Raw genomic sequence first — 23,396 nt, 5'->3', positions numbered from 1 at the left:
AGCTAATAAAAGTTTATTTCAATAAGAATTTTTTTATCTATGTTCAAACACAGTTAATTATATAGAGAGAGCTCAAATATATCATGTAACTACTGCTAGAGCAGTGGTTTACATGGCAGATTTGAGTTCTGTCCAAGACTATGAAGAATAGTTTCTTACGCTAGAGCAGCTATTTAAGCTCAAATATTTTGTTTAATATTAGAGAGAGTTGTTGGCCTCATGGTGTACACTTTTGACTTTCGATCCTAATTCAGGGGCCATTAAATCTCAGTACTTCAAGATAATCTGTTGAAGCTAAATTTGGCTTCTTAAAGTAATTGAATTAATTCAATTAGCTCAGACACCTTAATCTTGTATCATTAGGCTGCATCAATCGCTACCAAAAGTAACTGGATTTTCTTGCCATCTTCAAAGAAAGAAAATGCTTAAAGTGACACTATGCCTGAACAATAATTTTGATGGAAGATTGATAATCTCAGTATTAAGATTTAATATTAGCACTTCATCTCTATCAAATAAAATTTATACAGAATTTATTTTGAGAAGAATTAACATGAAGAATTCAAGAAATCTGACTGAAGAAATATAAAGACGAATATCATTTATTTAAAATTTAGAAAATGATATAAAATAAATTTATCTAACCCATTTATTTAACAAGCCTGAGAAACAGTGACACAACATATACAACTGCCTGAATATAGAGGCTTCATGCACTCTCATGTGGGAGGTAAATAGTTCCAATAATCAATGCTAATTAGACAAAAATTTATTTAATTTTGGATACTGTACAACTTATCTATGCATAACTTTGATTCAGAATGGTGAGAACTATTTAATTCAAATTTTTTTGATTTTAAATTAATAAATGGATCGTCATACATAAAGTTTTTTCCAGCAAATAAAATCCCTAGTATAACCTACTGAAGATTCACATAATCGCAATTTATCAGACCAAAAATGATGCTACTTCCAAAAGTATATGTGCCAGAATGAAAGGATTCTTTTCTAGAGTAAGTGACATATTCAAATATTCTGTGAAAGAATGTTAACAAATAAAAATTGTTTTATTTAAATAGAAAATGATAGGATATATTTTGACAAGTATGTTAGATTATTTGCTGTTTTATTTTCAGAAAATTTTGGATGGAAAAATGTTGCTTGATAGCAAGGGTTTTTTGTACATAGCATAGATTTTCACAATCTTGAATGTTTGGGTTAAAACCATTCCCATTTTGGGCTCAATTTGTGTATTTAAATTTATAAGAAAAAGAATCAGCTAAATCATCATACAGAAACTTAATAATTTAAAGTTAATCTAAGTCACTGATGAAAACTTTTATTTTCACAAGTACTTGACATGTGAAAAAAATTGAATAGATCTTACTTATTTACGTTCACAAACAAATATCAAAGAATAAAAGTACCTGATAAATGTGATCAACATACCTAATGGCACAGCTCATGACCAACAACATACTTTACTTTGTTCAGTACTAGCAGCCAATTGCCATAAAAAAAAGGTTCAAAAATGTACTGAAATGCTCAATAATTTTTCTTCTACAATATTGTATGTAACACAGATAGTTTTACCTAATAATTGGTGACGATAGAGAATATGAAATAGCATATAAAATTTATGCTTGGCAAGGCATAACAGATGGGAATAATATACAACTTCATACATGGTACAGTATAATATGTGAAATTAAACTCGTAATGTAAAACATCAATAATGTTGCTAATAGCACTAGATTTGTTTGGATTAATTCCTGTTTTTTGTTTTATTACAAAAATAATTTATCGCAACCAAACATAGTACAAGTTGGATTTTGTGAGATATTAAAGAAGAGCTAAATGAAAAATAAAACAATCACTGTATCAAATTAATAAAAATTTTATTTAATTTTAATGTATAATCTAACTTAGCTAGCTTTGTAACTTATATCAATTAAAGTGTGAATTACACAACTAATTTTCAGCATGTTGTGACTTTGTAACACTTTTTTCTTGTCATCTATATTTCTGTAATTGTCATTTAGTGTAATTAAGTAGTTTGACTCAGAATGCTATATATACAACCCATCAATGTTTTAATTATGATATACATAGCATTCTATATTTTATAAAATTGACAACTGTACACCTTTAAATAGGGTTAAGTTCAGTTCAAAATGTTACTATGATACATGTTTGAATGGTTTTCTTTTATGAATACTTTACTTTTGACAATACTGCTGACAGTCTGCTATTAGAAGGTTAAATTAATGTAATTAAGCTACAGTAGTTACTTACTGTAAAACATTTGAAATAGGTTTTTAAATAGTATTAGTGCCTTCCTCGAATGACTTTCAGCACTGTTTATTTATAATAATATCGACAATATTACATACTTTGCAATTTTTTATTAATGTAGGTTAACGTGTAATCAATAAATTCCATTATTAATTTTATTATTTCTTGCCACTGATTCCTTTCAATACTGCTGTATGTTAAAACATTTTCTATACATTTTAATGTATATTTTAGAAATCTGAAAAATAAATTAATGACAAACTAGTTTTAATCTACTGGTTTTGAAACAAATATGTTTTTAGAATTTTATATCTCAAAATATTAAAACTTAATTACAAAGAGAACAATACTTAGAGAATATTAATATTAAAAGTTATAAGTACAAAGGTACTGAATGGTCCCTGCCTTTAATTAGTTCTTTACCAGGGGGGGTAAAATGACCTGATCTTGCCAAATGGGTGATATGATTAAATCACTTCTTACTATACCTGGGCAACCCAGAATTAGCATAAAACTAGTTTAATTGCCGTCAAACAATTTTCTTTGATCTCTGAGGAAATTATTAAATGATCAATAATCCAGCCCTTAGATGAACTTCACTGCTTTGTCAATGAAGAAACAACAAAATAATCTTAATCTTACCTCTTCTTCGCTACAAAAGCAAAGCCTTGAAAGACTTTAATGATGGAAAACACCTTTTTTCTCAGAAAAGTGATCAGTTTCCTAACTGAACATGATATGCTTGGGAATCACTTGAAAATTATGGTTCTTCCATGAGAAGACTAGTTTATTAGTTATTTACCAATATTTATGAATTTATTCTTAGAATAAACAAAGAAAAATTATTTATCAGGTATACACAATTACTTTTGTCTGTTTCTAAGGATTTAAAAGGCTAAACAGTTAGAAAATTCATAGAGCTTGACCTATTCCTAAGATAATTAATCAAAGTCAACTTTAATTTGTTTTTTTTGTTTCTTATGACCATTTGTCTGAGCTTTGACATTATTGGCCAAATGCGCTTCTTAGAGGACATCTGTAGTATATATGATGTAAATTAACAGTCTCATCCATTTACTAAATCATATCCAATATTAATTGATTTTATTGATATCAGGCTTATATTATGAATAAAATTTACAAATATATAAAACGTTTGTTCAATTCACTCACTTGTTAGTATCTTTCCAATTAAAACACTGATTAATATATTTCACGTCAAACAAAATGATACATATAATACAAATAATTGTAGTTTTTAAACTATCAATAAATTGTAACATAGTCTGATATATCTCCCTACTTCTTGATCTCATTTTGTGATCTCTCCATTGCATATACTTAATGTTGCTTACATTTTCAATTACACAATTTAAATTATTAATTTTGCTCAAAATATTTCTCATTAATGTTATTAATATTCCTTCATTACGAGGTCTGTAAATAAAATTAATAGCTAATAAAATTCTTTACTTGATAAAAATCTATCAACAAAAGAAAATAAACAAATTGTGTTATTAGATTTTTATGAAGGAAATGAACAAGAAACAAACTTTGGTTCATTTCACCTAAGAAAAATACTGTGTTGTGTACCAAAACAGCTGTTGTGATTTTTTAAATAATTTTGTGAAAATCTTTTATCATACTTTGCTTTTTCTTTTGTTAACATAAGAATAATTAACCAATTATATATAACTTAACCATAAATTATTAATAAGTAATGCAATATTAACATACACCTTTAAAAAAAAATTCATATTTATCAATAATTAAATGATGTAAACTTAAAAATAAACCAATAATAAAAACAATAATTATACAAAAATTAAAAATTTCCCTTTTCATGAGAAAAGTTGACCATTCCATACTTGTACTCTAAATTCCACATTGTTTAAGATGCTTGTAGGGGTGAGAACCCAACTTTTTTTTTTCCAATATTCTCTTAAATAATATGAAATTTCTTACATGTATGGAGTTAGTTGACCTGTTAACACAAGTAAATAAATTTCTTTTATTTTCGGCTAATATTATTAAGTTTTTCATAAAATCGTCATTTTTTTCTTTTATATTAGAAAAATTCCTTTTTCTTTTTAGAAAATAAAAAAATTCTGATTTTAATTATAATTTTGATAATAAAATTCTGATTTTAGTTTTCAGTCAGTAAGTCATAAAATACTGAAAATCTACCAAAGTAAAACATTAATCATCAAAAATACAAAATAAAATTCTGACTTGATTTATATTAAGGAAGTAACATGCATCTAAAAAAAAACGTAACCGACACCAAAAACAGAAGTGAAACTTCATATAACTATACTGCACACAAAAACTTTCAGCAAATTCAAATAGTGTACAGGAAACACTATAGAGAAAATATCATACACTGAATTCCAACAGACACTATGTGCGTACATACCAGCATTCATTAAGAATGACAAAATATAAAAGCCTAGGCTGTATATTAGCATGGGAAATTGGGCATTTAGTGAAACAGCATGAATGTAGAATTAAGTGTTAAATTTAAATATTACTAGTCCCTCTGTTACGTTCCCTAGCCAGTTATCGATCAAGTCAACTTAAAATGCATCCTGACCAGCAAACCTAGGAAACTACATGCACATTATCACTTCTCAAACAAGGATGCAGCTACTTTTAGTCTTAGCAAAATCAATTTTAGACAGATATCCTGGAGACTTTCTATTATCACATAACTTGCTCAAAACATATTCTTTGATGTTAGCCTTTTAACCCTTCAAGCCGGGAGCATGAGACTGTTCGATACATAAGTTGTATGTATCGGTGGATGGATGTGACAGTCTTGCAGCACGCAGTGCTTGTTTTAAAACTTCATAACTTTGCCATCATCTGTTGATGTTTGTTTGTACAACTTGGTACATGTTCTCATGAGGCTTCATTCTTCCCCCTTCATGTTTTTATAACTGCATAGGACAGCATATCGCTGATGAAATACTTTTTTGTTTAACGAAGTTGAATGCCTTTCTTTAAATCAGTTGCGTCTGGCAATGAATGAATGATCATGGCCGGGCCAAGTAATCTTACATTGAAACAAATTATCAAATGCTTAGATGAGACATATGACAGTAACATTAGAATATTTGATAGTGATGAAAGTGATAAAGATTTTGTGCCAGAAAATCACAACAAAAATAAAGATAATTCTGAACACAATGATGGCGGTAGTGACGATGAAGTCAACTTTTAGGTGAGTTAATAAAATATTTTAGTATTTTTTTCCGATGGGTTTATATTTCTCCTGTAATTCCAGAAAATTTGGTTTAAATTGGTGTAATAGTTTTGGAGCTATAATTTTTCACTTTCAATACTGTAACATAGCTGCTACATTTAAATTACTGCCAGTAGGGTAGTGTTTTAAAAGTTTAAATACTGGGTTGAAGGGTTTTGCTTATAGGGTTGTATATAGGGTTGAAGGATAATTGCTTATCAGTCACCAGGTAGATTTAGAATTTGTGAGGGGGCATGAACTTTTCCAGATAAGTACCTCACTATTACTGTGGATTTTATGTACTACCAGATGGAAAATGAAGTCTCTAGACAGTAGCAGAACTAGTTACCCCTAAACTAAAGCATAAAAATTCTGTTTTCAGAAAACATTCATGTTATCCCAGAGAAGGTTTTAAGCCATAGTTTTCAGGCCCTAGCCCCCTTTGGGGGTGAAGTTTTCCTATTCAAAAGTTGTAGGTTTGTTACCATAGTTACTATTATTCTCTCTTGTAATTCAGTTTCTTTTTTAGGCATTTGTAAAGTCTGTATGCTTTAATTGTAATTTATCAGTATTATTCTCATAACGATGAGGATAACAAACACAATGGGAATCTAGGAGATGGAGCCCCTGGCTATATTGGAAGGGCAGGTGAAGCAAGCCCTGCAGGGATCACTGAACAGACTTAAAAAAATATGGTCATTCTTTTACATGATGGTACCACTCCTCTAATTCCTATAACCCCCAAAATAACTACTGACCCCCAACAAAACCAGCTTTTTTGGTGTGAGCCTGCAAAAATGCTAGTTAGGTTATGAATGTATAATTAAGTTTTATATGTTTATAACAGAATCCAATAAAAAATTCAATACATGTAGAAATGTTACAAGATTTTTTTAAAGTAATAATGTAAATTCAAATTAATAATTTTGATAAAAGCAAAGTACAGTAATGAAATGACACGTACAAAAAACTGCATAATCACAAAGAAAGTAATTTTTTTTTTTAACTACAAAAATGTACTATAACAGAAACATTATATTTTGAACTTGACAGGACTGAACTTAGCCCATAAAAGTACGGATTTATCAAATATTATCTTTAAAATAACAGTTTTTTATTATAAGAATGTCTGATGTTATAAATAAATTATTCTACGCAACCTAACACAAGATAAGTCATCCTAAAATGACACTATTACACTGTTATTTCCTCAAATAATAACAAGGCTGATATCCAATTAAAGTTTTACATGACATAAAATATGTAACTTATGAAAAATATTAAGTCTGAGTAGTTTTTAAACCCAAAACCTACCAGTTGAAAGGCAGAGATGTTACATATCCATACAACCATCACTTTTGTTGTTTATTATTCATTAAAACTAATCTGGTCACAAATTCAGTGATAGAATCTTTACAGAGAAGTAAGTTGTTATTTTTAAAAAAATTAGAAATCAAAATAACAGATTTGCAATGAATTATGTTTAGTAAAATAATAGTCGAAATTTCATTACTCTAGTTAACAGTATGTTGCAGTATTTATATTACATAGATAGATTAATATATGGGGTTAAATATTCACATAGAAAAATAAATCTGAACAATTCTCAACTAGTTCAACATTACTTTCTTCTCCATAAATCTATATTTTTAATGTGCTGTTAAGTGTGAATGTACATCTACAGTCCTAACAAGTACATATTTCAGAAAGAATACTATTTTTTAATTATAATGCAAAGGAAAGCTTCAGTCACTATCCTAGTATCCTTAAATAAGTTGTTTATTTCTTCCTATTTTCTCACAAATTCCTATAAACAAATTAAGAACGCACAAATAAAAAAGCAACATTACTTAAGAAAAAAAATTTCAGGTAAAATTATTATAATTTAACAACATATTAACAATTCATGATAAGCATTTTAAATGCTTATGCTTTTATCATAGCTCTAAAACTGATTTTATATTCATTATAATTTAAAAAAATTTTTAATAGTTTTTTGTTTATTATTATTATTGGTACCATTTATGAACTAATATTTATTAGTTAATATTCATAAATACTAGCTATGAATCGATATTTCATAAATTTACAATAAACATTAAGGGAATTTTTTTCAAATACTGATGTGTAATGAACTTACTGGAAATTCTTTTTCTATTTTCTATTATTTAAGAGGGGAGACTGGTTGCTAGAATTTTATTATGTACAAAGAGTGATTACTCGGTAATAAACACAGCAGAAACAGCAACAATCATGAAATGCTGACAGCAGAACTGAAATGAATGTACATTACTCAAAGAACAAACTGCCTTCTATACCTATAATATCCAAAATGTAATGAATAAAGGTATATTAACAAAAGATCCTATGTTGAAATGCTAGATAAAATTTTCCTGAGAGAATATTTATTTTAATTATAACTTAGCTATTAAATTTTCTAGGAGGGAAATTAGTATAAATTTTTGTCAAGTATAACAACAAGGAATTTATAATTGTCTACCTCCTTTAAATACTGATCTTCAAACATTTAAATATGTTACTGGATATTGTCCATGTTCTATAAACAGATTCTTAAATTTCATTTTTTGAGGGTTAAAATTCACACCATCTTATAAAAATATTGAGTAATATTTACCAAAATGTACACAACAACTTCTAACTAGGCAGACAAATGATAATTGTATATGTTACGGTAAATTTGATTAATCACCTCTAATGTTGGAGAAATTAATAAATATATAGCAACTTATTAAATATACCAGTCATTTTACATATTAAAATAACTCGACTATACACAGTAATTACTGAATTTATTATTTAAATAATCAAAACATTAATTAGTTGAGGTAAGCGAGTGTACATTATGTTTAGTTAGATTATGTTGATTCAGTGTACTGATGAATCGTACATATATCAACATAACCTACGCTCGCTTTGCTCACCAACCTTGTCTAATTAACATTTAATATACAAATTATGTATGTTAAGGGCAATTAATCAAATTAACTGGTAATTATGCATAATCACCGGATTAATTATAATAATAAATTAATAATTTTAATTGATACACATATACACGAGGGTAATTTTTTTTTCAAGGTCACAAAATTAAAATTACAGTGAAAACAAAAAATTTTTTATTTGTAACAAGTACTTATACAGTTAGCTATTTCTCTACACAGTCGCCACTCTGATTTAGACATTTGTCGTAGTGTGGTACCAACTTTCAAATACCCTCATCATAGAACGGAGCCGCCTGTGTTTTCAGCCATGTTTCTATGCTGGTCTGCAGCTCGATGTATGGGCCAAAATGTTGTCCTCCTAGCCAGCGTTTCATGTGAGCAAAGAGGTGAAAATCGGATGGAGCCAAGTCCGGGCTGTATGGTGGGTAATCAAACACTTCCCAACGAAAACGCTGGAGGAGCTTCTTTGTTACAGCTGCAGTGTGCGGCCGAGCATTGTCATCTCGCATACAGTTTGCGGTACTGAAGTCTCTCACTCACAATTGTGTAGAGAGCTGACCTTGAAATTTCAGGAAACGAATCACTCAATACAGAAATTGTGAACCAACGATTTTCTCGAATTGTAAATGATATTACAATATCATTTACATAAATCACAGACAGGGTAGGTCCAATGATAAGTCATATAGTCATATAGATCATCACGAAAAACATGCATGACAATTGAGTGAATAATTGAGTTTCTATTACTTCCATGCAATTAACTTGGATATACTGTTCATGGCCTGTCAATTAATTGTTGATTAGATGGATGGAATTGTTATGCATTCCTAAGTTATATATCTAATTCACAGAAGTATTTTTTAAAGTAAAATCAAAAGCTCTACTCAGATCCAAAAGACAAGACAACAAAGATTCCTTTGCACCAAGAGTAGATAAAATTTTACCTATAAAATTAACTAAGATCATATCAGTATATTATTTTATCTAAATGTAACCCAGAATGAATTTAATTTATAGATAATTTTCCAAAAATGAAATCAATTGACTACACATAATCCTTTTTTTCTAAAATTTTAGAAAAAGTAATTATCAACCAAGAGCTCATCTTCCTTCTTAAAAAAAAAAAGTTATTTTAATTATCTTGAAATCCTACAGTACAAAATTACCTGAAATAAGAGAAGTGTTATAAACATAAATAATAGGTGTAGCTATTGAGTCTACAGCTTTTTTCCCTACAAGCCAATATTTTTATTGAAAATGCTATAACCAAACCAACAGGTCTAAGATAGCTTAACTATTCTACATTGTTTGAAGCAATTCTGGGATTTGTTTAGCCTGTCTTGAATACCTATTTGATAAATACAAAAGCTTCTGATCATTAATTATAAAATATTACAAGTAAAATAATAAATTGCTGTATTACACTAAATATTTTGTTTCATACAAAATATACATATTTTCTACTATTTTTCTAAGTAAGCAAAAAAAAAGAATCTCACCTGTGTAATGTTAAACAATCAATATTTTTAATAAAATTCTGTACAGTAATAATAAACTCAATTGAATCCATTGATTTATCACAATTAAATATACTATTAAGAAGTATTAATTTCAAGTCACAGACCCTATCCATAATTATTTCAGAAGTAAATTGATATTCATTAGGTCTTGGTAATTGATTCCACAAAACTAATTTATTTAATTCATTATCAACTGATCTTAAAAGATATGATAAAGGATGAAATTTTGATCTATATGCAAAAATCGACTGCTTCAAAAAACTTAATTCTGAAATTTTATTGCATAATTTTACATGTTTATTATAGCCATCACACTTATCAATTACATCCTTATTATTGTCAGATTTTATTGATTTACTTATTGTATTTTCATGCAAATTCAACTTCTGTAACATAAAAGATTAACTCCATTATATTTTCAGTTTATATATACATGTATAAATAACATATTAAAATAAAACTCGAAAAATATTCTAATAAATTGCATTCTTTGCAAAATAGTAACATAAATTAATTTAGGGGTTTATGGATTTTTTTTGAGTTATTAATAATAATTAAATAATGCATTATTTCACACGTAAATAGATCGTCTGCCTAAAATAGTTATTCAATAACAAACTGTTCCACAGAATTGAGGAACACCAAAAGCCAGTTCTGTCAGCTCTCTTGGTATCATAACAATTAATGGTGAGCAGAAGAAACAAGGCGTGAAAATATTTTACTTTTGCTACCAACATATAAATTAAACAGCTGTGAATAGCCTTAACTATTGTTTTTGGGAAGATTTTACTCTATATGCGAGCAAAAAATAAATAAAAATAAAAATTTTATTACAAGTACATTAGTAGTACTGTACACTAAATTAAAACAGCCAATATATATATTTTTTTTAATTTAGCTGAGTAAGGTTAACTGTTTTTCTTTTATGAATAATTACTAATTGGTTTATGTTTAAATGAAATAAAATGCAAAATACCTACATAAAATTTTAAATTAATTAAATTATTTATCCTAAAAATAACATAGGCCTAAAATACTTCCTTAGATTAAAGTTAAATGTGTTCTATTGAATTGAAACTAATAAAAATATAATTTACTATACTTATCATATTAGAAGAGTAAACAACATATTATCATTAATTAACATTTAATAGAATGGTCTAAAGTTATGATTTCCTGTGAATTAGTCAATGTGACTACACATCAGATTCAATAAGTAATGATCAGTAGTCTTCATTCTTCTCAAGCTTGTTATAAGCAATACCAACTATATATGTTTTACATATCACAATTCCTATCTATAAATATTGGAAGAAAAACACACTACATAAAATCATTCAATTAAAGATAAATTTAAGTTTTACCTGACAAGTAATTAACATTACACAGAGTGCTATACTCAATACATGATTAGAAATTACAAATGTTACATCAGATTTATTATTATCATATACATTAAATTCTCCATGACTTATTTTATCTCTAATTCTTGGTCCTTCAAGGTAAAATAAAATATCTTCTAGCACTTCAACCAGATTACTTCCTAATGTTTCTATAATTTGGTTATTACAACCTGTAACAAACAAAATATACATGCAGTCAAAATTAACCTCAGAAACAAATTCCAGGCAAACAATGAAGCTCAATTTTTTTCTAAAAGGTATGCTATAAAAATAAATTCATAAACAGATTTTACATGAATACTACAGTAAAACAAAATTGTGACAAAACAAGTCATAAAAAATTAACATATAATTTTTGGCTGTTTCTTTTTTTAAAACAAATATCTACAAGGTGTGTTCAAAAAGTAACGAGAATTTTTGTTTTTTGAAAAAAATGTTATTTGTCTATATTAATGTTGTCCCCTTCAAAATAATCCCCATTAGATATTATACACTTATTCCAGCGCTTTTTCCAATCCCTGAAACACTTCTGGAACTCAATCTTTGGACTAGTATTTAGCTCTTACAGTTATTCACTTTTAATCTCATCTATGCTTGTAAAACGATGGCCCTTCAAGGTTCTCTTTATTTTTAAGAACAGAAAAAAGTCACACGGGGCCATGTCTGGCGAATATGGAGACTGGGGTATCATTACAGTGTTTTCTTTTTGGCTAAAAATTGACGAACAAGCAATGAAGTATGAGCAGGCGCATTATCGTGGTCCAACAGCCATGAATTGTTTCGCCACAAATCCAGGTGTTTTTTTTGGACTACTTTCGCAAACAGCGTTGAACTTGTAGGTAGTACTCCTTATTGATTGTTTGACCTTGTGGCAAGAACTTATGCCGTTAAAATCAAAGAACACAGTAAGTATAACCTTCACATTCGACCATGTGTCGAATGTTTTTGTCAAGCGTTTTTCGGTCTTGGTGATCCAGAATGCCTCCACTGGGACGATTGAGCCTTAGTTTCGACATCATATTTGTAAACCCATGTTTCATCACCTGTTGTGACACGTTTCAGTAGTTCTGCATCATTGTTGACTTCATTTAGCGACTCCTGAGCAACTTCCATTCACCACTGCTTTTGTTCGAAATTCAACAATTTTGGAACAAATTTTTCTGTCACACGTTTCATACCCAAAACATCCAAAAAATGTTCATGGCATGAGCCAATTGATATCCCAACATCATCAGCGATTTCTCTGACTGTGATTCAGCAATCATTTATAATAATTTTTCACTTTTCCCACATTTTCATTGGCTGTTGATGTGCTGGGGCATCTGTGGTGCTCGCCATCTTCAATGTCTTCACAACCTTCTTGGAAACGCTTATGCCACTCGTAAAAACCCTTACTTTACTCACAGCAGATTTACCAAAAAATGTTAAAAATTTAACATTTTTAAAACATTGCTACACTTTATTCCATTCTTATAGCAAAATTTAATATAAATTCTCCGATCCATAATTTATACAAATAAAAAATCGCTGATCATACCAAAACACGTGTTATCCTTTTGACAGCTGACAACAGACTAAACATCCAATATGACTAAAAATGTACAGATACTTTTCAAGCACGTTTATCAATACAATAATAAACAAATCCTGAGAATCAGACTAATACAACCTGCGAAATTTCAAAACTCTCATTATTTTTTGAACATACCTCATATAGCTGATTAAGATAACTAATAATACTATCCATAATTTGCTAATGAAAGAAGATATTTGAGTCTGAACCATTATAATTGTATTACTAAAAGTTATAAAAATACACAATATATACTACATTGTGAAAACATTTACACATAAATAAAATAAAAATCAAGATTTCAACACATTTGAACATATTAAATTTAATAACATACTAATTTTTAACAAAACTATAAAGGGTTTCTTAATCTTTTCAGAATGTATGAATGCCATTAACATTACCACAGAAAATTTTAATGGAAACAGTGGTGATAAATCATTTCAAAAGACCTTAATAAAACAAATTCCATTAAATGTTACACTGTTTACATTTATACCACATTCATGAAATTCCACACATGGCTTATAGATATGGTTTATAACTACTTCCACTACAATTTTTTAATAAATTAGATCTAAAAATTAATTTATTTAAATAAAATTAAAAGATTTCTTTTATAGACACAACATTAATCTGTTGATCAATTTTTAAGTAATATTAAAATAACATAAATGAGCATTTAAAAAAAATCTCAATTTTCTTTATCTCCTTTTAATATGTGTATAAATAAGTGCTCAAATAACTTACAACAGTGCATTTTGAATCATGATTTAGCTGCTTTATATATTTAGTATTTTCAAATATTTAATTTACTACTTTTAATATATTTATTGTATTTTAAATTATTAATATGGATGAACTTAATTGCAATTTTTTTTTAAATTTTATCATTAATTCTGTATTATGTGATGCTGCTCTCTGATGAAGGTCTTACCACAGGTTACCTTGATCCACCCAGGCAAATATGAATATATAATGGGGAAGTTCCTTTTATCCATTCCTGCCATGACAATGGTAATATATATTTAGATAGAAACAGAATAAAAATTTATTTATTTACCTTATTTACCTAAAATTGAATTGTTGATTTTACAACAGATATAACACCTTAGAGAAACAACTTGTGATACCAAAGTAAATGAAAATATCTCTTACTTGATCCAGGACTTGCTTGAATTCTTATTTAATTTAAGTAACACAAATATGATACAGAATAGTAATGTGATAAGACTACTGCTGATTGATAAAGCATGCTTTATAGAATTAGGATGTAAAAAACTACTGAAAATTAATGAACACATGAATAAGACAGGAAAAACTGTAGATCAGATAATTAGGATTTTACTTTATTCTATGATGCTTAAAGCTAATAATAACAGAAATTAATATAAACATTTTGAGATCCAACCATTTCATTAAAGAGCTCTTTCCCTTATATCAGCAACTTTTAAGTGTATTTTAGAGCTTTATTAAAAACTGTTAATTATAATTAGAAGCACGCTTCTTTCATGTAATTAAATTTTGAATTTTTTCTTAACTCATATAATATAGAAAGCTGAAAATAAGGAATGAAAAATACACTTTTTGACAAATTGACAAATATTTTGTTAATATTAAATGTAATATTTTTTAATACCTTGTTTAAAGGATCTTTATCATTACTAAAAACACAATTTTCATTCCTCATTGCTCCAATCCTTACATAGTTCTTGCAGAACTCCATCATCACTCGCCACTTGCCACAAAGGTCAGAAAGTAAGCAGTAAAATAACATTGCTATCAGATGTTGAATTAAATTTTTCTTCTTTCTAAGACATTGCATGGCATCAAAAATCTTTCTAAGGTATAATATTACAACAGAATTCATTTCAAACTATAGAAAATAAAAAAATACTATATTACCTCAGGCATTTTTTATAAAATCATTACAGACATAAAATTATTGTTATGGTTTATTGTCCCTATTATTTAACAGAAAACAGTGTTACAGAAATCTAATACCTTGAAATGTCGCAGAACTTGCTTTTCTTGCAATTACAAGCAGATTCTGATAAATCCATTTTCCAGTAAGATGGCGAACCACTGCACTAGCATCTGCAAGTTTAACCATTTCTTAACAATAAAGGATCTGTCAATTTGGCATTTCACCACTGGTCGCCTGATCTCATTGTGATTTTATTTGTGAGGGTTTGTGGAAGACTCCATTCACATGCCCCCTCTTCCATGTGAACTGTGGGCATCCATGATAACAGATACAACACCAGAAATGATCTCTCTAGTGTGAGACAAATTTAGCTACTGTTCAGATGTATCCAGTGAGGTAATATTAATAATTTGTACTAATTTGAAGTAATATATTCAAATGTGTACTTTATAAATTCACCAAAGCTTATATGTTCTTTTTTCAAAAAATAAAACCCTTTGAAATTGAATGATTTTTTTTTATGCATAGTGTACATATTTAACAAAATACAGATTAAACAAAATACAAGTACCTTTATCTGGAGGTGAGAGAATTTCATCAAGTGTAGTATAGAAATCTGTAGCTTCAGCTGTTAATAAACGATTTGGACAAGCATTAACATGGCAATAAATGGTACGCAATAAATGTTCTACCTGAGGTAAAAGTACAAGTAAACATTCACCATACCTGTAAGAAAAATTATTCAATAATTTAATTCACATTATTTTAAAAGAATAATACATTTTAAAATATTTAGAAGCAATAGTCAGAGAAGGAGGAGTTAACTGTTAAAGGTTAAGTTAATACATTTAACTTAATACATGATTAACTTATAACAGCCAATAAGATGAGAATGCATTAAATATAAAAGTAGATTCCTTGAGGAATAAAAGTTGGCAGCCTCAAAGAATTTGGAATACTGACACCTCCACTACCCACCACAACAACCATGTAATGATAAATTTAGAAAATGCAAAATAAAAAATCTGCTCACTATATCTAATACTTAATTTTTACAAATAAATGAATTTATAATGAAACCCACGCAGTGTATCCCATATCTCTATAAGCTGCAGTTGCAGAGGTATCAAATCTACTAAAAAAAAAATATTAAAAATATAAATGTTAATGATTTGACATCCAGCAAACAGCCATTTAATTCACTATAACAAATAATATTTCAAAATGTATAACAATCTTGTTTTGGATTTTTCTAAATTATAATCAGGTATAACAAGGCCTTTGGAATTAAGAGATCTAGAAACAAATTTTTTTGTAGATTATCAAAACAACCTCTCCAATAAGACATTTGAAACTTTTTTACACGCAACAATTCCTTAACAAGCTAAATTTATATGTATACTTTATAAAAATCTAACAGTCCAATTTAAAAAAACATTTTGTCCTCACACTTGACCATATATTACACTTAATTGGGCTCTACAAAAATGTGATTCTATAAGCTAAATAACTAGCAAAACATCCCAAACTTGCTAGTCCCTACCACAAACAATGAGAACAGAAACATCTCAGACTATGGAATTTTGGACAGAGCACAGAGCAGTATGCTCTTTTATCCTCTCTTTTTCTGTTTAGCCTCCAGAACCACTGTAAGTTATTACTTCAGAGGATGACATGTATGAATGTTGAAGTGGTCTTGTACAATCTCAGGTCAAACATTCCTGAGATGTATGGTTAATTGAAACCTAACCATCAAAGAGACCAGTATCCATGATCAAGTATTCAAATCCATAAAAAACTAACTGCCTTTACTAGGATGCTCTTTTATGCTAAACAAACATAAAAGAATAGCAGTGAAAATGTTGGGTAATGAAGTACTTAATTTTCTAAGTATTTCATCCCTAGAGTAATAAAAACTTACACTGCCTTTTTTTTTTGCCAGTTTAACTATTTATTTAAAATTCATTTTACTTGCATGATCATGATAAAACTGAGTAAAAGTCTAAATCAAAATCAAAATTCTTAAAAACTGCACAAAGTTGGATCAGAAAACCCAAAATTAATTAAAATAAATGGCATTAAAATAGTTTTTTTTAAAAAAAAAAATAATAAGGCTGTTAAAAATTACAGTTTAATCAATCAAATAAAAAGTAAAATAGAAATATAATTTAATAAAATTCTTACCGGCAATCAACAAAATTGTTAAATGCTTCTACCCAAAACTGTCTATGCCACTTTGAGATAATACATGTGTTATTTAAAATATCAGAAATTTGAACCTTATATTCAGAAAGATTTGGAAATGTCTCTTTCAAAAGGTTGCTACAAAAAGAAAGTTTCACTGGTTCCCTCTCTGGTACAGCCTAAAACAGAATTTTTAATCTAAATTTAGAGCAACTAAATTAACTATGTAACAAAGAAACTTTTAATGTTAACAATTTTTTTTTAATGTTTTCTGTAATAAAACTTTAAATCTTAAGTGTCAATAATGAGTTGTTATTCTATTATGATCTGGGAAAAATATATCTACACTTTTTATTTTGTATTATCTAAATTAATAAATTCATCAAGGCAGTACAAATTTAAAATATACCAACTACCTCAATAATTTGTTTTTATTTTATACAGAACACATTTTCCAAAGCAGATTGATAATTAGTACTTTCATAAAAAAAGTACACAAGTATCACAGATGTTTTGTCAGAGGATTTTAAATCTTTATAAACTGAATAATCTTTTACTCATTACAAGATCTGCCAAATATTTCTTTTACAGAACATTTTACTTTTATGAATAATGAAAGCACAAATACAATGGGTACTTCATTCACGTCCATGATAAAACATTCTCTTCATTTGAAATGAAGAGAATGTTTTATCTCATTAACAGACTTTCAATCCTTCTCATTCTTAAATCAAAAGAAAGTCTGAAATTCAAGCATTCTTAAATCACAAGCACACATGGAGAAAAAATCTCAGACAGAAAGTCTATTGTCCATGGTTATCCTTACACAAGTCACAACAATAAATTAAAAGGTTGAAATTTAAAACAGCCATGTTACTTTGTGAAATGTTCATGCAAAATTGAACTGATAATATACAGCATTATAAGTAACATTATAAGTAATACATAGAATTATAAACAGTATAGCCAACCTGATAAGCAATACCTCCTTTACTAATTTAAACAAAATATCCTCTTAAAAGTTTACCAGTGATGTTTAGATTTGAATTTATAAATGATACATATTTTTATTATTGTTCTAGTTCATTAATATCATTATTTAATTCTAAAATCTATATTTTTTCCTATACAATTTATTGTGCCTTTAATAAATCTTATAATGGCAGCTATTATTTTATTATCTTGACTATTTTTTGGAGAGCTGATAAATGGAGGTACCTCCAAAAAAAAATCCTTGTTCAATATACAATACAATAAATTATTAAAGTAAAAATGCCTTCCTTAAATTTATACTGCTTAAGTAAATTCATTAATTTGTATTATATAACTTCCAAACTGACCAGTTTGTGTAATGGATTCTTTACCAATTGGTTCTGGATGGATTTTCAACAGAGGATCTGAGGATTTCTTCATCATCATAAAAAAATTATCTTTGTAACTGCACAAATGCCTGTATCCAGACTGACTGCAAAGGATATATTTTTACCCATTTATAAAAATAAGATATTGTATTTTGAAAATCTTATAATTTCTTATAAACAAGGTGTGATTCAAAAAGAAGGGTCGATTATATCCTCTTGTGTTTAGAAATCTAATCACTAATTGAACTCACAAGTGGCAGGATTTGTTATTACTGCATTCATTTTAACCCAATATTTCAACAAAGGCAAATAACAATGAACTGACAGCAATGTGGCAGTTCCATGCCCAACAGATCACTTATGCTGCTGTGCATGCACCAACCAATCAGTGCTGCCAATTGCTATTTATAAGCCATCGGCCCTTTCTTATATACACACCACATGCACAATCGCAAGCAATGCATGAACACAGATTTCAATAACCACATTATGCATGTACAATAGCTTTGAACTGAGACTAAAATAAAATAAACATGCTATTAAAAACAACCCATTAAAAAAAAAAAAACATTTGAAATAATGTTTATTTTTGTTATGTTCTCTCAATGATGGTCAAGGATGTTTAAAATAAAAATATAACCCAGGTATAAAAGCCATAGCTATTGCGTCAATATTTGTTAAACCACTGCATATACAGAAATCCATCAACAACCTTTGATATTTTACACATAAAAAAACAACATCTTAACACATTTCTTTCTTTTTCTTGTTTAGCCTCCGGTAACTACCGTTTAGATAATACTTCAGAGGATGAATGAGGATGATATGTATGAGTGTGAATGAAGTGTAGTCTTGTACATTCTCAGTTCGACCATACCTGAGATGTGTGGTTAATTGAAACCCAACCACCAAAGAACACCGGTATCCACGATCTAGTATTCAAATCCGTGTAAAAATAACTGGCTTTCCTAGGACTTGAACGCTGGAACTCTCGACTTCCAAATCAGCTGATTTGGGAAGACGCGTTCACCACTAGACCAACCCGGTGGGTATCTTAACACATTTAAACTTATGAAACATAACCTACAAAAATATATAACTATGATATAACAAATGTAACAACGTATTTTGCATGAACAAACTGGCAGTATCAGCTGATGCCATACAAACACAAAACCACCATTCACTGAAATAACTGGAAACATCTTATTATACAATTTGATTTTAAGAATAGTTTGTATTTATGTTCCTAAAAGCATAGGACCTAATTATGTCAACATATCCAAATAATTTTGATGTAAGGTTTATGTCAGTGTGTATCCTTTGCAATAAGCAAATAACAAAATAAGAAAAATTATCAAATTTATTAAAAAAAAGGCCAGCAATGAATTGCATAACTTTCCCATTTATGCCAGTTAAAGTTAGGCAATTCACTTAGAAAATGCTTCCCCATTCTCCCAGGTAAAATTAATTTTTAAGAAAATAATGCCTAAGAGGTGATAACAAATTTTATAAAAGAATTTTTTAAAACTGTTAAAAATAAAGGGATACACTCATAATTTTAAATAAATAAAGTTGTAATTTTTTAGATAAAAATTTTTGGATAATTTTTTTCAAGAAATACTAGACTAAGGGGTACCAAATATTAAGTATTTTACATTTTGAGACTGGGTAAATTTTGAGACTGATTTAAATTAGAAAAAAATTTTTTTTTAATTAAAAAAGTATTTTTTGTTACCACAGATCACTGGAGTGAAATGGGCAAAAAATATTTATAGTGGTATGAAGACCTATTGATTTAGAAAATATAGATGCAAAAAATCCAGTTCCTTTTCCAAGCAATATGTAGTAAAAAAGAAAAATATATATTGATTTTTGAGGGAGAAGATGAACATTAAATAACATTTTTTGGTAATTTGTGATCTTGACAAAAAACTTCTCACAATGTTTGAAGAAAACTGGTCAATAGGGTCCAAAGTTATAAGACCAAATACAGGCTAACATACAAATGTATCTATGCACAAACGTTAACTGGCAAAAATAAGATTGTTTAGGCTTGGGAGCACTGGAATAGGTTTTTTTTGCAAACTTTTTATACTTTATTTAATCAATTTTTTTTGTCAAACAATTTTTCTTTAATGTCTCTAGGGCACAAAACTTAAAAAAATACTGATTTTTTTACCAATTTCTATACGTTCCTCTTATAGCTTTAACTGCTTAGCAGCATATATCGCTACAGTCAGAAAAATAATATAATAAAAAAACGTTCAAAATTTTATGAAATTTAAATAATGCTTCTATTTGATTTTATTAGAAAACATTCGAGCAAGAACATAACAAAGACTAGGTTTGTCCTCAGCAAATATTTCAAATGAAATTCAGCCTAACTTCGAATCAAAGTCAAGCCTAAGTTTGATGGAATATAGGAATGCAATTTAGGAATAAAGACATATTTACATTTTTATTCATCCAGAAAGAAAACCAATCTTACCTGAAACTTTGAATTAACAATATCATTCAGTGATACAAAGAGAATAAATAATGTTCCAACTAAATATAAATGAATTTCCTTCTCAGATAAAAAACCGTGCCATGCTACATTACGAATATTTAATCCAAGAGGGCAACCAACCAGCAACTGAGTGAATGTTATCTAAAAAAAAAAACTTTCTTAAGATTTAAGTAAATTGAGAAAATAAACAACAAATTTTAATTTTCATTCTACTGATCATAAACCAAAGAAAACATCATAAGTGGAATGAGAAGTGAGGGGAAAAAGTTTGTATTAACTTGATTCCAAATCAGTCTAGGTTTTAATAGATTTAACTTTTATTCTTTCTTCATAGTGACTGAAAGAGTTACAAGTAATGTACAAAAATAAAATCTTGTTTTTGTGCGAGGCATTTTATTTGTTTAAAAATTAAACACTTAATATTAAGTATTGCAATTTAAAACATATAAATAGATTAACATTTTTTAAACCAACTACAATACAGCAATATTCATATAACATGGCAGCAGTTATTAATAGCAGACAGAGGCTTGCTACATCATTGAAACCAACATAGAATTTATTTGATACTGTCACAATAATTAATACCACATTCTATAATTTGTTTAATTGTTAGTCACAATAAACACAATTTCTATTATAATTAAAGAAATTATTACATATATATTATTTTAATGGCAAGTTCTTTGTATACCATTTATAAAAAATACTATGACCTGGTTTTGAAAATTTTTTTTAGTTTTTCATGCAAGAAGAATAATTCCTTATAAGTCTTCATATAAATTTATTCACAATTCATGCATAAAACCTGATTCACTGTCATCAACATTTATAAAAATATTAGCATGTCACAATGTTAAAACAACACAGAGGGAGTCAAAAGTATGGAAAGCCCTCAACTTTAAAACTGTTCAAGATAGATTACTGTAAGTTTCAGGATAAGGTATTTTGGAGGGGGGCGACAAACGCCTGCGCGTTAATATCGCCCGTAATTTTTTTTAATAAAAAAATAAAAGAAAATAAAGCTAATCTAAAAGATGAATAAAACTTACAACTAATATCACAGATAAAATCTAAAATAAAACCAAAAGTGAATAGAATTTAATTAAGTCCGAGATGGGTGTAAAAGGCCCATTCTCGAATAACAAAAAGACTAAAAAGAAAACTAAAACCATAAAAGATCTAACATAAAACTTAAAACTAGGTTAAAAACTAAAATTAAAAAAAGTAATATAAAACTTAAAACTAATATTGCAGATGGATTCTTTAAAACATAAAAGCTAAAATAATAAAAAAAAAAGAAACTATATAAAATTAAATAAATTCCGATAGGGAGTGTAAAAGGCTCCCTACTCGGATAACAAAATCAAAAACACTGAACCAAAAAAATAAAAATTAAAAAAATAAATAAAAAACAAACTTATTAAAAACTCTTCCAGCATAAAAAATATAAACAACACTAAACTTTTTGTATTAACCCAGTACTATGCAAAAATATAAACAACCGGTTTAAAATTTCATTATCATTGTACAAGACACCACGGATGTTTCTTGGTAGATTCAATTTACGACGCAAAGGATAAGGTATTGATCTACTTTACCTTTTGACAAGAAATAGAATTTCAACTCCTTCTTGAAGGTTGGCCCAAGTTCAAATAATAAAATTAAGTAAAAAGAAATTAAACTGAATTAAATTAAAATTTAATCTAATTTAATAAAAATTTATTTTAAAAGTTAAATTTTAATTTTAAAAAAAATTATTTTTGTTATAATTTAATGAGTAAATAAATAAACATACTGTCACCCAATCATGCAGATCAACTGATCATTGATGGTCTCTTACCATTGTTGGAAAAATTAAGCTTACTTCATTACTGTATAATATTCCAGTTACTGTTTCATTACCACATTGTTAATTTCCTATGAGAATTTATTATGATCGGTCAGGTCAGCTAATTGATTTTGTCTACCTTTACCACATTTGTAAGCCACTTTAATTATTTACATCTATTTTACCTTTTTTGCAATTGTTTTTTTACAGAATTAATTTTTTCTGTGCTAACTGCTAACATTGCTTCAATATCTCACTTAGTGAACAGGAGAGGGTTACAGTTTTAATGAGGGCTTTGAATGAAAGAGTTAGGTCATATAATGAAGTTTGTGAATTGTTCAATGCAATATTTAATAATTGTAACCCTATTTCAAAAGGTACAGTGTCAAAAACCATCCAACGATTTGAAGAAACAGGGAGCATTAATAATACAGGAAAACCAAGAAGCATAAATCTCAAAAAAATAATAACAAATGGTTAGAGATTATGTAAGAATTTATTGAGAATCCTTATTCCTCAACTCAAACAGCAGCATGAGAACATAACATTAGCCAGAGTTTAGCGATTCGAACATTAAAAA

The 23,396-nt window shown here is 28.1% G+C and overlaps 1 protein-coding gene across 7 annotated transcripts in view; it reads right to left on the bottom strand.

Annotated features, from left to right (window-relative positions):
* LOC142323833 (endoplasmic reticulum membrane-associated RNA degradation protein-like) overlaps positions 1-23,396 on the bottom strand; it is a 41,205-nt gene that overhangs the window by 6,591 nt on the left and 11,218 nt on the right. For 4 of the 7 annotated variants that reach the window (XM_075364097.1, XM_075364099.1, XM_075364098.1 and 1 more), the window contains 7 exons: positions 20,965-21,126; positions 17,113-17,291; positions 15,500-15,654; positions 11,390-11,598; positions 10,005-10,411; positions 3,469-3,732; positions 1,882-2,533 (listed from right to left, as the gene is read on the bottom strand). In XM_075364097.1, coding sequence (XP_075220212.1) covers positions 2,386-2,533; positions 3,469-3,732; positions 10,005-10,411; positions 11,390-11,598; positions 15,500-15,654; positions 17,113-17,291; positions 20,965-21,126 — 1,524 coding nt within the window. In that variant the 3' untranslated portion in view covers positions 1,882-2,385. Of the gene's footprint in view, positions 1-1,881; positions 2,534-3,468; positions 3,733-10,004; positions 10,412-11,389; positions 11,599-15,499; positions 15,655-17,112; positions 17,292-20,964; positions 21,127-23,396 lie in introns of those variants that run through there. The other 3 variants (XR_012756171.1, XM_075364103.1, XM_075364101.1) reach the window with 3 other exon arrangements.

Source organism: Lycorma delicatula, chromosome 4, assembly GCF_047948215.1.
Source record: "Lycorma delicatula isolate Av1 chromosome 4, ASM4794821v1, whole genome shotgun sequence".
Taxonomy (NCBI): Eukaryota; Metazoa; Arthropoda; class Insecta; order Hemiptera; family Fulgoridae; genus Lycorma; species Lycorma delicatula.
This window is presented reverse-complemented; position numbering and strand designations above follow the sequence as displayed.